Below are 17,709 nucleotides of genomic sequence, written 5' to 3' on the forward strand. Positions count from 1 at the left end.
CCAGCTCTGGATCTGGGCTCCACTAAGCAAGGTGGAGTAGGGAGGAACTCTTGCCTCCCTAGAACTCTCTGAATAATGTGAATAAAATTACATTTTTTCCAGCCTACAGGCACTTCCCTGTCTTGTGGCTGGGCAAACAATATGCACACCCACCCATGAAACAATCAAACAACCCAAGACATTGTATGCCCGGGGAAAGGGGTGGGGGGCAGCCAGAGGAGCAGTTGTCTGGGCAGGACCATTTCAGGGAAGGAAGAATCTGAGAGTATGACTAAACATACCAGCCTCCCCCCGCCAGCTCCTGCCCACCCCTCCTTTTCCTTATTTGATTCTCCATTTCAGACCCTTTCACCTTCTTCAATTCATTCACCTAACAGTAATTAGTGCCCTTGCTAGGTGAGGGGAGGGAGGAGAGGGAACACTCAAGGGGTGAATAAGGGGATGTGCACCCAGCCCTACCCCAGACACAAAGCACAGGGTTGGGCTCCAAAATATTTGTGGAGCTCTTCCAAAAGAACTTCTCCCTTGCCTGGGGGAAGAGAAGGGGACCCTTAAGAGAGACATTTTTCCTTAGGGAGGGAGCTGCAGGAGGGAGGGAGCTGGGGCATTGAAAAGATCTTGTACAGTACTGGCTCTGATGTCAGAGGAACTCTGGGAAGGTCACTGATGCTCCCTGGATCTCAGTTTCCTTATCTGTAAAGTGAAGAGGTTGGACTGGATGGCCGATGAAGATCCCTGAAGATGCGACCTACTGGGGACAGCCCCTCTGGCATTCATAGAAAGGCCAAAAGCCACACCAGAGAGTATGTGATGTACCTTCTTCATCCTAATACCTGCCCTTCCACATCCCTCCCTCTCCCGATGCAATCCTGTATCCTTCGCCTACCCTCCCCAAGGGAGTGCTATCTCTCTGTCAGTCTCTCTCTCTCTCTCTCTCTCTCTCTCTCTCTCTCTCTCTCTCTCTCTCTCTCTCTCTCTCTCTCTCTCTCTCTCTCCCCCTCCCTCCTTCTTTCTCTCCTCCTCTCTCTTCTCTTCTATCTCCTTCTCTTCCTCCTTCTCTCTCCCTCTCTCTTTCTCTCCTTTCTGTCTGTCTGTCTGTCTCTCTCTCTCTCACACACACACACACACACACACACACACACACACAAGACATACGATTGCTGTATGTTACTCCATTTCTATCCATTGACCATCCACCTCTTCCTATCCTTCGGGGCCCACCAAGATGCCTTCCTACTCAAGTATGGCCCTTCCCTCCCTTACTTCCCACATTCCTAGAATATCCCTCCCTAGGAGCACCTGGCCTAGGGCCTCCAAAGGAACATTTGCCAAAGTTCTGCTCCCCAAGGGCATGGATCCCCATGTCTCCCCCCCCGCCAGGGCCCCATGCCAGAGCCCCATGCCAGGCTTCACCTGTCCTAGTTAAGATGGAGCTGAAACTGGCAGGTTAAATGAATCACCCAGCCAAGGAGAAAACTTTCAAAGTGCCGAAGGTAAGTAGCACCATGAATTACATTAGATTTAGACGGGAAGAAAGACCTGGGTTTAAATCCTGCCTAAGATGCTTCCTAGCTATGTGGTCCTGGACAGATAATTTCCCTTCTCTTAGCCTCGGTTCCCCCATCTCTAAAATGGGTCTGCAAGGGATGCTGGAAGAGCAGAAACTGGTTGTATCTGAAGTGCCGGAAGAAAAGAAGCTTCACAGTATCTTACTCCTATGCAAGCACAAGTATCCATAAATAGGAGAAGCTATAATCAGAAACAGGGGAAGCTGGGTGACTCAGTGGATATGAGCCTGGGGTCAGAAGACATCATTTATGTTCAAATGTGGCCTCAGACACTAGCTGTGTGATCCTGGGTGAGCCAATTAACCCTCTTTGCCTCAGTTTCCTCATCTGTAAAATGAGCTGGAAAAGGAAATGGCAAACCACTCTAGTCCTTCTCATAAATATCACATATTTCACATATATAAAAGGTATATTTCTATTGCTATGTAGATAATATAGATAGGAATATATAGAAATACCCTAGACATAACTAAGATTAACCCTCTAAGCAAAATGGACTTAAGGCCAGGCAGGGCCCGCCTCTCAAAGGGGTGATTGTTTTACATACAAGTGTGACGCCTTCCTCTGATACAAGAGAAGCAAAAGTCTGTAAGGTGGACCCTCCAATATCAACCCTTAGGGAGGTGTCTCTGTTAAAATAGCTACATATAAGATGAAAGACTTGGGCTAAGCTCCTCAGCCTTTACATTGAATGTAGTCACACTCTACAGAGAAGATACTGAACAGATATTTTTTGAATGAATGAATGAATGGGTGGGTGAATTAACAAAGGTCCTTGCCTGCCCAGATTTCTATCTGCTCATTCAGCACCATGTGCCTACTCATTGTGCTATACTGTCTCTATCCAGAAGACTGTGCAGACCTAGGGACAAAGAGGGTTTTGTGGGGCCCCATGGACCCTGCCCCAATTTGGCTCAGTTGTCCAAGGTGGAGAGGACCAGGGGGTGGGGGAAAATGGGAGTCCAGATGTGTTTACAGCGGAGCATAATGATTATTCTCCTCAATCATTGTGGCCTCTCCCTAGCAACACCAAATCTTCCAAAGTTTAGTTTCTCCTTAAAAACCTGTCATACCAGTTGGCTTGGAGTCCTCTTCCCCAGGCCCAGGGTGTGTTCATTTGTGGGGGGAGCAATGTGGGGGGGTAGGGCATGACTGGATGACTGGCAGTGGGAGGAGAGCCTTCTGGGTGGACTGCGGAATCTCCCTCCAGGGCACATCTCTCCTTCTTCAGAGTGTGCCCTGGCTCAGACACTGTCACCCTTGGAGGACCACAGACATTCCACAGAAGGGACCTTCCAACATTCCATCCATCCGGACCATGGAGTTCCCCCAGGGGTGGCTCTCACTGCTGCTATTGCTTCTAGTGACCAGTGTCCCAACTGAGGCCAGCCTGGGTGAGTCTGCCAGGAATCAAGGGATGGGAGAAGGGGGCATCATTCCTTCTGGAGCCCTGGGGGGAGTGGTGGGGGAAAAAAGGGTCAACTGGTCTGGATTTTCCGGGTATCTCTAAGGATCAGAGAAAGACTATCCCAGTGGTTAGGAGATCCCTACTAGAATATGCCTCCCAACACATTCCCAGCAGACTTGGGGGTCCCAGTCTAGAGAACATGGGACTGAGTCAGTTCTTGGAGCATTGAAAAGGCTGATTCCCCCAGACCCACCCTTTCCTCAACACCTGACACTGACCTGAGTGAGCATCCAGAAAGGACTCATGAAGCAAGTGGGCTGTTAGCAAGCTAGGGGGGGGTGATGAAGCTGGTCCCCAGGACCCTTCACTCCATCTCTAACTGTTCTCCTTCCCCACTTCTTGGTCTCAATGATCCAATCAAAATGAGTCATGGGGGACTTAATCTCAGCTGTCCGTACTTTTCTTTTTTCTTCCTTCAAACTTTATTCGTGCCTTTTGCTTCTCCATCTGAGTCTCTTCTGGAAATTCCTCCCACTTTCAGTCTGGAATTGAACCCTCCCTAGGAATGAAGAAAAACAGTTAAGCAGAAACAGCCTGTCAGGGAAGCCTGTCTGATAATGGATATGGCCTTTCTCTCTACCTAAAACTTGGGTGTTCAACAAAAGGCAGCATTTAGACTTTATGGGAACTTAGAGGCCAGCTAGTCTAATCTCCTCCTTTTACAGATAGGGAGACTGAGTCCCAGGGAAGTCTCAGTGATTTAAGATGACATATCCAGAGGTGGCTGGGACCTCAGAGTCCTTCTAGCCCACCCTCCCCCAACTTTACAGATGGAGAATTGAGGCATGGGTCACACAGGGAGAACTGGCCATTAAGAATCAAACCCAAGTCCTCTAACTCTAAACTGGGGCTCCTTCTGCTGGACCACACTGCCTCTCTGGGGCACTGTATAGTCGAAGCCACACTACCAATCTTATGGCATGCTGATCATTCTCTACATCCAGTGACTTACCGTGCATTATATTCAGATTTTTTATTTTTAGTGAGGCAATTGGGGTTAAGTGACTTGCCCAGGGTCACACAGCTAGTAAGTGTTAAGTGTGTGAGACTGGATTTGAACTCAGGTCCTCCTGACTCCAGGGCTGGTGCTCTATCCACTGCGCCACCTAGCTGCCCCCATTATATTCAGATTTAAAACTGGAGGGGACCTCAAGGGCCATGCCAAGTATGATCCTCATTTTCCAGATGAGGAATTGAAGATCAGAGAAGAGTGATTTATCCAAAGTCACACAGGTGAAAAAGGCAGCATTTGAATCCAGTTCCTGATTCCAACCCTCTTCCCACCACACCCCTCTGCCTTGGTGGATGATTTCTTTCTTTTTTTTTCTTTTTTTTTAGTGAGGCAGTTGGGGTTAAGTGACTTGCCCAGGGTCACACAGCTAGTAAGTGTTAAGTGTCTGAGGCCGGATTTGAACTCAGGTACTCCTGACTCCAGGGCCGGTGCTCTATCCACTGTGTCATCTAGCTGCCCCGGTGGATGATTTCTGATGATAGCTCTAATGACCTCTAAAGTGATATGTCCCAAATGCAAGAGGAATCCTTGCCAAGAGGGGAACTTGGGCAAACCCCTCCCAATTTAGACAATAATCAGCCTCCTGCTCCTGAGCCTAAATAAGGCTCAGGACCACAGGCTTATAGACTCAAAGCAAAGAACAACCTTAGAAGGCTTCTAGTCCAACCTCTCAGGAAGCTCAGGGTCCCCCACTACGGTTCCCATTTGAGACTTATCTGTGCTAATGTCTTCAGTGGGTCCTAATGCACAAATGTGTCTCTGCAGTGGCACAGCAAACTCTATGTCACATCCATGAGAAGCGTAAGAACCCCATTCAAACCAGCACCTAACTTGTTAATTGGAGGGTACAAAGGGCTACCAAACTTTCTTCTGCCCCCTATTCCCTCTGTTCCTATCCTCTCCAATAAAAAGACCAGATACTATTCTCATAAAAGTGGAGAATGTCCAAACTTGAAGACAACCTTAGAAATCATCTCCTTCCTTCTTCCATATTTTTTTTGTGGGGCAATGAGGATTAAGTGACTTGCCCAGGGTCATACAGCTAGTAAGTGTCAAGTGTCTGATGCTGGATTTGAATTCAGGTCCTCCAGAATCCAGGGTCGGTGCTTTATCCACTGTGCCACCTAGCTGCCCACCTTCTTCCATTTTTACAGAAGAGGAAACCAAAGCCCAGAGAAGTAAAATAACCTGCCCAAGGTCACTGAGCCACTCAGTGGCAGAGCTACCACTAGAACCCAGATATCCTTGCTCCCCACTTATGCTCTATGCCATTGCCCTGTGCTCAGTCTAGCTTCCCCATACCCCACCTGGCCAATATCCTCATTCTCAGTTCCTCTCTTTCAGTCAGAAGGCATAGCCCTGGGGTGGGTCGAATGGTGGAGGAAGAGAGAGAAAGACAATGGCATCTGCTGGTCCATTTGTTCCCTTGATGTTGGAGGGGTAGCCATCCATCAATGAAGGGCTGGGCTTGGAGGGTAGGGATTAAGCATAAGGAGACATCATTGTTCTTAACCAGTTTGGCGGAAAGGACGTTGGGCCAAGTTGGCCCTTCCCAGCCTCCCTGGATCAGGAGCTGAATTCTCCCTTCCTTGTCTGCAAGGGTGTGTTTCCCTCATTGGCCTACCCAATGTAAGGCAGCCACACTCCTAAAAGAAGCTGCCCCAGCCTCATCCCATCTAGTCTGGGCAGTTGGGAATTGAATCGAAGGCTCCATCCTCTCTACAGTTAACATGACCCCAGTTAATTGGTTTCTTATCTCAGTTTCAGGTGAGCAGGTGTTTCCTTATAAGATCAGGGGCTCCCTCAGAGGATAAGAATAGTAGACCCTTCCCTATGGGGGTCTACTGTCTGGCTAAGCCCAGGGACTGTTCCTTCTCACTCTCTCTCTTTTTTCCCCTTGTTCTCACCCACCAGAGAAGATTGATTACACCCCAGTCCTTACCAGAAAGCCTTTGGAAGGGAGCATCACCAGCTCTACCTTTACCCTAGAGCAACCTATGGGCCAATTCAACAGCCCCAACATCAGTGACGCTGATTACATATGGCTCGTGGTTGCCTTTAGCAATGGTATGTGCCGCTCATGTAAATGTCATGGGGTTGGGACTCAGTTTTATAATGTCTATGGCAATGGGGCCTTTTCGTTCCCTGGTTCTGTGTTCCCTTCCCACTCCACCAAACCGAAATTCCTTTTCTCAGACCTTCTGGTGCAAACCAAATTAAATTCAAGAAATGTTTGCAAAGTACCAACTATGTGCAAAATCAGGCAACCTGGTGTAGACTGTAAGTAGGGAGTGGTAGCATATAGCCTAGTAGTCAGGAAGAACTGGGTTTAAATCCCGCCAGATTGGCTATGTGACTCCAAGAAAGTTGCTTCATCTCTGAGTAATCTGGGCAACTCTCTAAGACTGTAAGAAAGAAAGTGGTGATCTGCATTGGGAGAGGGCCTTTCCTCAGCAAGAGCTCCCTATTCTGGGGAAATCACAGATATAAGCCATAAAAACATCCACAACGTTCTGGCTTTCCAGAGATGAAAACCAGTGCCGTCCTTGTCTTCATCCCTTGTATCCTGCTCCTTGTGGATGAATAAAACACATTTACTTAAAAAAAAAAACTTACTATGCACCAGGAGCTGCCCTAAGCTAAGGCTACAAAGATAAAAATGAAAAATTCTCAAGGAGCTTCCATTCTACTGGGGAGTGGGGGCCAGGGAGGGGGCACTTTGGTATGGAATATTACAGAGATGGTAAGTGGGAGAATAGGTATTCTATGAAGGACCTACTGTGTGCAGAGGACTGTTCTAGGCTCTGGGGGAGATCCAAAGTTTAGATAAGACAATCTCCCTATCCATACCTGGCATGTAGTTGGTCACTTGCTCTGTCTATGTATAAAGTCGGTTCTAGGTGAGATGGCAATTCCCAGGGTGGGTTCTTCCCAGGCTAAGCCTCCAGTTGGGGCTGAGGTTGAGTTTAGATTGGGAGGGACAGGGCGGGTTCCAGAGTATGGTCCTCCCATTGCTCCCACGTCATATCTCTGGGCCTAGTTCTTGAGGGGTCAACTGTTCTGAAATTCTCTTCTGCCTTCTTGGAATCCAGTTACTGAGAACCTCACGGCTCTCCAGTCACCTCAAGACATACCATATGCTTCAACATTCCTGGAGAAAAAATACTACATGACTATACGAGCCAGTCGGGTCTTCTACCCCAATCGGACAAATGCCCAAGATATCCACGTACTCAGGGTGGGCAACGAGACCAATTGCACCAAGAATGACTGCAACAAACCTCTACCAGGTCCTGGTCCTTACAGGTATGTCAGACAGGCAGGCTCTCCATCTTGTTTCTCCCAAGGGAGTCCCAGAAGTTTTCCCTTAGATGTGTTTGACAGATGGAAGAGCTGGGGTGTCTCACCAGGTCCCCCATGCACTGGGTGGCTCTGCACTCAGAGCATCATAGATTTAGTCATTGCGTTCATCTCCTCATTTGGAAACTGAGGCCAAGAGAAATCAAATGGCTTGGCCTCAGTCACACAGGTGGTAGGTGTCAGAGGCTGGATTTGAACCCATGTCCTTTGTCTCCAGAGGCAGGACTTTTCCCCCCTGTAGCAGTCTGTTATCTCTAAGCTCTTCACCAAGAGAGACTGAGAATCAGAGAGTCCTGGAGAGGAACATGGAGATCCTTTCATCCAGCCCTCTCATTTTACTTGGACTATGATAATACAGGCAAAGCGCTTTTGTAAAACTTAAGGAGCTACATAAATGCTAGTGATGATGACGACGATGGTGGTGATGATGGAATCTGAGACGAATTCTTTTACCTCCCTAGAGGGGTGGGACTAAATGTTTCTCCAAGGTCCCTCCCACTCTCCAGCTATGTTTCAGCTCCATACATTTTCTCTGGCTGTCTGCCTTGTCCTGGAGTACTCTCCCTCCTCCACTCCCACTGCTGACTTCCTTTAAGTCCTTACTAAAATCCCACCTCCTACAGGAAGCCTTCCCCAAACCCACTTGATTCCAGTGCCTTCCTTTGGCTGATTATTTCCTATTTATGCTGTCTATAGCTCCCTTTGTATGGCTTTGCATGTTGTCTTCCCCATTCAACTGGAAGCTCCTTGAGGGCAGGGACTGTCCTTTGCCGCTTTTTGTATCCTCAGCAATTAGCACAGTGCCTGGCATACAGTAGGTGCTTAATAAATGTTTATTGATTGACTGACCTTATGGACCCATGAGCTATAGTTCCTGGATCCCTGTACTGTGTGGTCAGCCCTGGACTAGGCAAAGCTATGAGGCCTCGGCTCTCTCATTTATGCCGCCCCTGGCTTGGAATTTCCTCTGACTTCTGCTCATCTCTCCTGTCTGATGCCCTACGTGTCTAGCCATCAGGGCCCATCTTAGAGCCTCCCTCCACCAGGCAGCCTTCCCAGACTGCTGTGTTTGTTCAGCTGTCTTAGCCATGTCTGACTCTTCGTGACCCCATTTGGAGTTTTCTGAGCAACCTGACTTCAATCTCACCTTCTCAGAGAAATGAATGAACCCCACAGAATCACAGCTTTTCAGACAAAGGCTTTGGTGACCTCTGAATCTCCTTCTGTCTGTCTGTGATCCCACGATCCTAATGGATTGGCATTTGTCTTCCCCAGGGGGCACCCGCAGCTGTGATATCAGGGTGGGACGGGAAAACAGAAGCCATGGAGTCTGATGCAAACTTGAATAGGTATCCTGTGACACTATGGACAAATGCATTTTCTGACCAAAGCCCTCTACTGTTGGGCACTTGCTGCCTCCCACGGAAGCTCATTCCCCTTTAAGAAGCTTAGATGGTGGGGGCAGCTAGATGGCGCAGTCGTTAAAGCACCGGCCCTGGATTCAGGAGGACCTGAGTTCAAATCCGGCCTCAGACACTTGACACTTACTAGCTGTGTGACCCTGGGCAAGTCACTTGACCCCCATTGCCTTAAAAAAAAAAAAGAAGCTTAGATGGTTAGGAAGTTTTTCTTGATTGATTAATGGTCCTTCTGCCATCAATCCCTCCTAATTCTGCTCTCTGGGACCAAACGGAGAAAGATTCACTTCTCCGTGTTACAGTGTCTGGTCTCTCTCTCTCTTTTATGTGTGAGTGAGCCCCTCTGCCACCCCAGAGTGGGAGGCCCCAGAGAGGAGGACCGATGCCTCCTCCCTCCCCCACAATATAGTGTCAGCACAGCCTCATTCACTGGGGCAGGGGGTCCAAACTGCAGCCTCTAGAAGCCTGCATACTGACCGCCACTGCCCAGAGAGGCTCTCCAGTGTGCCACATTTGCTTTCAGAAAAGCTTTCCTCTGATGAGGGCAGACGTGGTGGTGAGGATACACTCATCTATCTTATGCCTCCATATCCCCACGTTAAAGCCATCGATCATAAATCCCTGCTGGTGCACCCTACTAAACCAACCAGATGACTACAAATTAAATGTCAAGGCTTTCAATGAAATAGAAGAGATGATAACACAGGGTGAAATCAGCACTCACACTCCTGGTGCCCATTCCCAAATGGCTGCCATCCATTGCCCCCCCACCCCCACCCCAGCCCCACAATGGGTCTCCCAAGGATCATTAATTAGCTCTAGCCCTCAGTATCTCCTACAGGGCAGGAGGAGGATGGGTCGGCTACTCATAGCAGGCACCATCACATGTCACTGATGGATAGCTACCTCTCCAAGCCCAGGGGAGCAGATGGACCAACAGACAGTGTTTTCCTTCTCCTCTTTGGCTCAAAGGCCAGTGAGCATGATCAGTTGTCATTCTGGGCACCTGCTTCCCTTGCCTGCCCCCACCCCTGCCATGGCTACCTTCCTGTGGTGGGCTTCCACATCCCTGGAACCTCATGACGCTCCTGTTCTTGACCCCAGTTTGTGGTCTCATGTCAGTTTTCCATATCTCTCTCTCTCTCTCTCTCTCTCTCTCTCTCTCTCTCTCTCTCTCTCTATATATATATATATATATATATATATATATATATATATATCTCTGCAGTTCCTATTGGAGCTCCTCTCTAACCAAGTGCTTTGAAAAATACCCTACGCACGTTGTGGTTCCCCCACACAGGGTTCTGGGGGACGTAGTCTAGACTCAGCCCCAACAAATGAGGGTCTCTCCTGGGTTCTTAGGCCAATGCTGACTCCTGACACGAAATGCAGTCTCTGCCCATGAGGAGCATGAAACTTAGCTGAGCTCACAGTCAGGTGCTGAGCAGATGTCGGAATTCCCTTCTGTCAGCCATATTCCTGAGGTCACGGATAAGGACCAGGGGGTGAAAGTGACAGGGCCACCAATCCTGGCCCAGTTTAAGGAAGCAGAAGCTGAAGGACCATTTGTCAGGGCATTATGGAGGGGAAAGGGGTTTCTGCTCAGACAGACTAGTCTGGACAACCCCAGAGGCCCCTCCTGACTTGGATTCCGAAGAAGGTTCCCAGTTAGCAGTGGATAGAGCTCTGGGCCTGGAGTCAGGAAGACCTAAGTTCAAATCCAGCCTCAGGCACTTACAAGCTGTGTAACCCTAAGCAAGTCATTTAACCTTGGTCTGCCTAGTTTCTTTAATTGTGAAATAAGGATGAAGATAAACACTTAATTATAGGGTTGTTGTGAGGTACAAATGAAACACTATTTATAATGTGCTTAGCACAGAGCCTGACACCTAGTAGGCATTTAATAATTGCTCCTTCCTTCCCTCCTTTTCTTCCTTCCTTCCTTCCTTCCTTCCTTCCTTCCTTCCTTCCTTCCTTCCTTCCTTCCTTCCTTCCTTCCTTCCCTCCCTCCTTTCCTTCCTTCCTTCCTGCCTTCCTTCCTTCCTGCCTTCCTTCTCTCCCTCCTTTCCTTCCTTCCTCCCTTGTTCCCTCCCTCCTTTCCTTCCCTCCCTCCTTTCCTTCCTTCCTTCCTTCCCTTCCTCCTTTCCTTCCTTCCTCCCTTGTTCCCTCCCTCCTTTTCTTCCTTCATTCCTTCCTTCCCTCCTTCCTTCCCTCCTTCCCTCCTTCCTTCCTTCCTTCGTTCTTTCCTTATTTTAGGTTTCCTGGCCTCAACGACAGTGGCCTAGTGCATGCAAAAGAGCATGGGCTGACCTAATCTCTCTACAAGGGAAGGTTCACCTGGGTTATCGTTCTGACTGACTGATTCTCATCCTAGGGTATGATTGCCTCCCTCCCCTGTCCCATAGGTCAATGATTGGCCCCAGGGACACTCATAGAGAGACTGATGGGTCAGCTCAGAAGAAGCATTGGCTCTGACAACCCCATGTCAGAGGACAGGGTGACTCTTCCTGAGAATCCCCACTGGAGCTACTCTGTCCTCTCATTCAGGGTGAAGTTCTTGGTGATGAATAACATTGGTCCAGTGGCAGAAACGGAGTGGTCTGAGGACATCACCCTGATAAACCGTAACTATTCCACCCAGAGATAGGCTTGACAATGGTGACCTCGGCTAATGTCCCAAATGGGGGACTAGAGTGGGTGGGGAGAACCTGAGGGGGGATGTCTGAAAAGGGTGTGCAAAGTGGGTCCAGTGACTTGGGAACCCAAAGGAGACAGTAAGGGGCCTGAGAAGCTTGAAGACTGGGAAGTTGGTGATCCTCTCCGACCCCCATCCCCATCCTTCTTTAGCCAAATGATAACCCTTTCATTCTATGCTTTTGGCTGGTCCTGCCCACATCCCCTCCTGATGCCTCAGCGGTGGAGTTCCCTGAGCCCCGAGCCCCAGCCAAGAGTAAGGGCACCATTATCATCATAGTAATCCTGTCGATACTGCTCAGTCTCCTGTTCCTTGCTCTTGTGGCTCTGCTTGTCTACACATGGTGAGTTACGGGCTGCCCCCAAAGGTGCTGGAGTGTCAGGGGGAGAAGCTAGTCCTGTGTGTGTGTGTGTGACAGACAGACAGACAGACAGAGACAGAGAGACAGAAAGAGAGAGACAGAGACAGAGAGACAGAGACAGAGAGAAAAGAGAGGAGGGAGACAGAGACAGACAGAGACAAAGAAACAGACAGAGAGAGAGACAGAGACAGAAAGAGAAGAGAGGAGGGAGAGGGAGAGACAGACAGAGACAGACAGAGAAAGAGACAGAGAGACAGACAGGAGAGACAGGGAGACAGAGACATAGAGAGAAGAGAGGAGGGAGAGGAAGAGGGAGAGAGAGAGCCAAAGAGAGAGCAAACAGAGACAGAGAGATGCACAACAAGGGTAAAAGCAAGATCGCCCCTTTAAAAAGAATTTTTGGCAGCGTGACACAGTTGGATGTTTGAATGGGGAGCACTAAAATCGAAATCACAGACCCTGAGTTCAAACTGAAGCTTTGTCATTTCCTCTGTGTGGATTTGGACGCCATTTTTCTTTTGGAATTCAGTTTCCTCATGTGTAAAATGAAGGGGTTCAACTAGATGGCCTCTCAGGTCCCCTACAGCTTTCAGTCTGTGATCCTATTATCTCTTTGTTTTTATATTACTTATATTCCCCAATGGATCTCTTACCCTCCCCTCCCAAAAGCCATTTTTATAACAAAGAATAAAAAAGAGGAACCCAAAAATACTTCAGCAAAGTGAACATTGTATGTAATGTTCCACACACATAGTTCTCCACCTCTGCCATTGGACTGTAAGCTTCTTGAGGTCAGGGACTGCCTTTTGCCTTTTTTTAATCCCTAGCACTAAGCAAAGTGCCTGTCATGGAGTGGTGTTCAAGAAATGTTTATTGATTGATTATTTGCAAAGAAGGGAAAGTCCAAGGCCTCTTAATTAACCCTACCTGGGTGCTCTCCTTGATCATGACCTCCAAAACATCTTTCCCTAGACCCAATACGGTCACCAAGGGATGAAGGGAGGAAAGCAAGAGCCACATTCCTCAGACGTTACCAGGAGAAATGTCAGCAATCTCAGATAGGCAGAAAGTGAAGAGGAACCGCTTGATGAGGGTGAAAGGAGAGAGTGTAAAAGCTGGCTTGGAGCTTAGCATCCAAAAAACTAAAATCATGGCAACTGGTGCCATCACTTCCTGGCAAACAGAGGGAGAAGAAATGGAACAGTGTCAGATTTCATATTCTTGGGCTCAAAGATCACTGCAGACAGCAACTGCAGCCATGAAATTAAAAGATGTTTAGTCGTGGGAAGGAAAGCTGTGACAAATCTGGACAGCAGACTAAAAAGCAGAGACGTCACCTTCCGGATAAAGGTCCGTATAGTCAAAGCTGTGTGGCTTTTTTCCAATAGCAATGTATGACTGTGAGAATCAGACTCTAAGGAAAACCAAGCACCCCAGAATTGATGCTTTCCAATTGTGGTCCTGGAGAAGACTCTTGAGAGTCCCTTGGACAGTAAGAAGATCAAATCCATCCATACTTAAAGAAATCAATTCAGGCAATTCACTGATAGGTCAAATACTGAAGCTGAAGTTTAAATACTTTGGCCACATAATGAGAAGAAGGGATTCATTGGAAAAGACCCTGATGTTGGGAAAGATTGTAGGCAAAAGGAAAAGGGGATGGCAAGAGGATGAGATGGAGAGAGAGTGTCACGGAAACAATGAACAAGAACTTAGACAGACTTCAGGAGATAGTGGCTGGCATGCTGTGGTCCGTGGGGTCACAGAGATTCGGACATGACTGAAGGACTGAACAACAACCCAACACCTTGAACTCTCTGGAATAATTCTAGAGCTTGTTATTATTATATTTAATGGGACCCCTGATTGTGCTGGGAGAGAGATGCCCGAGCAAGGAAAATCCCTCCCCATATAAATCTATACCTATATCTAAACCTATATCTCTCTCTCTCTCTCTCTCTCTCTCTCTCTCTATCTCTATCTCAACACCTTCTCCATGAGCAATGCTCTTAGAGAGTTGTCTGGGGCCGTGAGAGGTTAAAGGACCTTCCCAAAATCCTCCATAGCCAATGCCATCACAGGTGGGACCTAGAGCCAGCTGTCCCCGAGCCCAAAGCTCTCTCCACTTTGCCAACATTCTCTTCGAATGCTCTCTCCCTCCGTTGTTGCACAGCTCAATCTATCTATGGATTTGGCTCATAGCTCTAGAGCTAGAAGAGACAGCTCAAGGGTCATTGAGCCCACCCCCTCATTTTACCATCTAAGAAACTGAGACCCAGAGCTCCCAGAGAGAGCATCAGAGGCAGGATTGGGAGCCAGGTTCTCTGATTCTAGGGCAGAGCTCTTCCATCTTCTAGAAAGCTGGGTGGTACAGTGCTGAAAGTGCTAGGTCTGGAGTCAGAAAACCTGAGTTTGAATTTAGCCTTGGATACTTATTAGCTGTGGAAACCGCTATGTATTATTATTATTAATAATTATTATTACCATACTTTAAGGCTGACAAAGTTCTTTACATGTGTACACTATCCCATTGGACCCCCGCAACAATTCTATTTTGGGGGGGGGCAATGAAGGTTAAATAACTTGCCCAGAGTCACACAGCTAATAAGTGTCAAGTATCTGAGGCCGGATTTGAACTCAGGTCCTCCTGAATCTAGGGCTGGTGCTTTATTCACTGTACCACCTAGCTGCCCCTCCCACAACAATTCTTTGGGGGCATTTGTTATTATTATTTGCATTTTACAGATGAGGAAACAGAGTCTGAAAGATAAGAAATGACTTGCCCAGGGTAACACTGCTAGTATCTGGTGAGGATTCAAACCCAGGGTTTCCTGATGTCAAGTCCAGCACTCTCCCCATTACACCACAATGGCTCTGAGTACATAATTAAGTGATAGATAAATGAGAACCGCCATGGTAGGGGAAAGCTTCCTGGTCCTCAGTCCTTTCATGATGTGTAGTATGTGGAGAGGTGAAAAGAAGGCGGGAGGGCCCTCCCAGGTGGAGGAAACAACTTTGGCAAAGGTGAAGTTGCAGGAATTGAGTCTGGAGTAGTCCCAGAACAATGACATTGTTGTTCAGTCATTTGTAGTCATGTGCTACTTTTTGGCAAAGATTCTGGAGCGATTTGCCATTTCCTTCTCCAGCTCATTTGACAGATGAGGAAACTGAGGCAAACAGGGTTAAGTGACTTGCCCAGGGTCACATAGCCAGTAAGTGTCTGAGGTCAGATTTGAACTCAGGAAGGTGAGTCTTCCTGACTCCAGGCCTGATGCTCTATGCACTATGGCGCCCCCTAGCGCCCAGACCAATGACAATAACTTGGCTAGAACCAAGGATTCACACAGGAAAGGCCTGAAAACGGAGGGGGACAGGGACAGTTGTGGTGGAGGGCTTTCAATGCCAGAGCAGGAAGGGGCCTCAGGACTATTTAGTCCAACCCCCTCATCTAACCGACCTGGAGAGGGATCATAAGGGAACTCCGGGCCATGCAGTCCAAGCTCCGTGTTTTACACATGAGGGAACTGAGCCCCAGGAAGGTGAAGGGACTTGCCCCCTTGGTAAGTGGGAGGGCCGGGATGAGGCTTCCAGGGGGCCTTTATTAGGGAGCGGGAGGCTTCTCTGATTTAGCCGAATGCTTTCTTCAGGGGGAGTCAGGTGGGAATGGAGGAGGACCAGACTAGCCCCATAGCCTACTCAAGAGGCCATTCAAGTCTGAGCCAGCTCAGCCGCTGTGGGAGTGATGAGGGAAGGCAGCATGGCATTCGGATGGCGGTGCCAGGCTTCCAAAGCCTTTACCCTGTTCTATTGTGTGGCCAGCTAAGTAGCACTGGGCCTAGAGTCAGGAAGGTCCGAGTTCAAATCCTGCCTCAGACACTAAGATGTGAGAGCATGTCCCTTAACGTCTCTCAGCCTCTAGTGAGTCATCTGCAAAATGGGCAAAACAATAGCACCGACCTCCCAGATTTGTTGTGAGCATCAAGTGAGGTGAATGAGGCCAAGCCATGAATGAGGCCAGAATGAAGAGCTAGCTGTTCTTATTATTCTAATCGTCTCATCTGCTCTTCATAATAACCGGGGGGGGGGGGCGGTGATGTTTTAATGCCCATTTTCCTGTTGAGGAAAGTGAGGCTTAGAGAGTTTAAGCAACTTGTTCAGAGCAGCAAAATGTAAATGTGTCCGAGCCAGTATTCGAACCTGGATCTGCCTGATTTCCAGTCCAGTCTTCTATTGACCATGGCACTTTAGCTTCATCATAAAGAAGGAATTCTCCATTTTTTTAGTTCAGTCTTGTCAAAATGCTCCCTGTGAAATGGGGATGGTGCCCTTGGGGGTGGCCCAGGCCTCTATTTCTGTGTGTGTGTGTCTCTGACTCTCTCTGTCTCTCCCATCTCTCTCTCTCTCTCCCCCATTTCTCTGTCTCTATCTCTCCCCATCTCTCTCTCTTTCTCTGTCTCTCTCTCCCCCATTTCTCTGTCTCTATCTCTTTGTCTCTGTCTCTTTCCTCTGTCTATCTCTCTGTCTCTGTCTCTGTGTCTCTCCCCATCTCTCTGTCTCTTTCTCTGTCTCTCTCTCCCCCATTTCTCTGTCTATCTCTCTGTCTCTATCTCTGTCTCTGTGTCTCTCTCTCCCCATCTCTCTGTCTCTTTCTCTGTCTCTGTCTATCTCTTTGTCTCTGTTTCTTTCCCCCATTTCTCTGTTTCTGTCTATCTCTCTGTCTCTGTCTCTGTGTCTCTCTCTCCCCATCTCTCTGTCTCTCTCTCCCCCCATTTCTCTGTCTACCTCTCTGTCTCTATCTCTGTCTCTGTGTCTCTCTCTCCCCATCTCTCTGTCTCTCTCTCCCCCATTTCTCTGTCTCTGTCTCTGTGTCTCTCTCTCCTCATCTCTCTGTCTCTCTCCCCCATTTCTCTGCCTGTCTATCTCTCTGTCTCTATCTCTGTCTCTGCGTCTCTCTCTCCCCATCTCTGTCTCTTTCTCTGTCTATCTCTCTGTCTCTGTGTCTCTCTCTCCCCATCTCTCTGTCTCTTTCTCTGTCTCTCCCCCATTTCTCTGTCTCTGTCTCTGTGTCTCTCTCTCCTCATCTCTCTGTCTCTCTCCCCCATCTCTGTCTCTTCCTGACAGCTTTGACATTTGTGGGACTGAGAAGATCTCGGGAGCAGCAGAGAGCTATCGAGTGAGGAGATACAACACACACCACACCTACAGCACACCTGACCCTGGGAGAAGCTGAGGATGCTCCGCGGGCAGGAGCGCCGCTGCCTTGCTGCAGGACGGCTCCTTCCTGTCCCACTCCCCTCACCGCCCCACCCCCACCCCATCCCGCATCATTCCCTTGCTCTCCCGACCTCAGGCCCAGTCTCCCCTCTGCTCGGGCCCCCTCAAGATCCCTTCCTCCCCCTCCCCCTCCCCTGGGAGAGGCAGGAAGCCTCCTGGGGGCAGGCATCGCATCAAGGAGTCGGGCTCGGTGTCAGAGCTCCCGGGGTAAATCCTTAGCTCTGCTGAGTGAGACCTTAGACCAGTCACCTCTCTTCATTGCAAAGAAGGAGTTGGCCTCTAAGGTGCCTTCCAGCTCTAATTTGCGGTACTAGGGATCGTCCCCAAAAGGGAACGTGGTCATCTCATTTTTTTTTTTTTTGTGAGGCAATTGGGGTTAAGTGACTTGCCCAAGGTCACACAGCTATTAAGGTTTTTTTTTTAAGTGTCTGAGGCCGGATTTGAACTCAGGTACTCCTGACTCCAGAGCTGGTGCTCTATCCACTGCGCCATCTAGCTGCCCCAATATTTTAGACTTTGGTTTCTTTCCCTTTTTTTGCTTTCTCTTTAGTTG

General features: G+C 48.6%; 1 protein-coding gene across 1 annotated transcript; it reads left to right on the forward strand.

Moving 5' to 3' along the window:
* The first annotated feature begins 741 nt into the window (after window positions 1-741).
* On the forward strand, window positions 742-17,112 carry UPK3BL2 (uroplakin 3B like 2). Its single transcript, XM_044003619.1, is given in 8 exon segments — window positions 742-803; window positions 2,800-2,891; window positions 2,894-2,962; window positions 5,963-6,115; window positions 7,141-7,354; window positions 11,374-11,450; window positions 11,741-11,864; window positions 17,004-17,112. Coding segments are annotated over 8 exon segments (900 nt in total).
* Window positions 17,113-17,709: the final 597 nt, after the last annotated feature.

Source organism: Dromiciops gliroides, chromosome 4, assembly GCF_019393635.1.
Source record: "Dromiciops gliroides isolate mDroGli1 chromosome 4, mDroGli1.pri, whole genome shotgun sequence".
In the NCBI taxonomy this organism is placed as follows: Eukaryota; Metazoa; Chordata; class Mammalia; order Microbiotheria; family Microbiotheriidae; genus Dromiciops; species Dromiciops gliroides.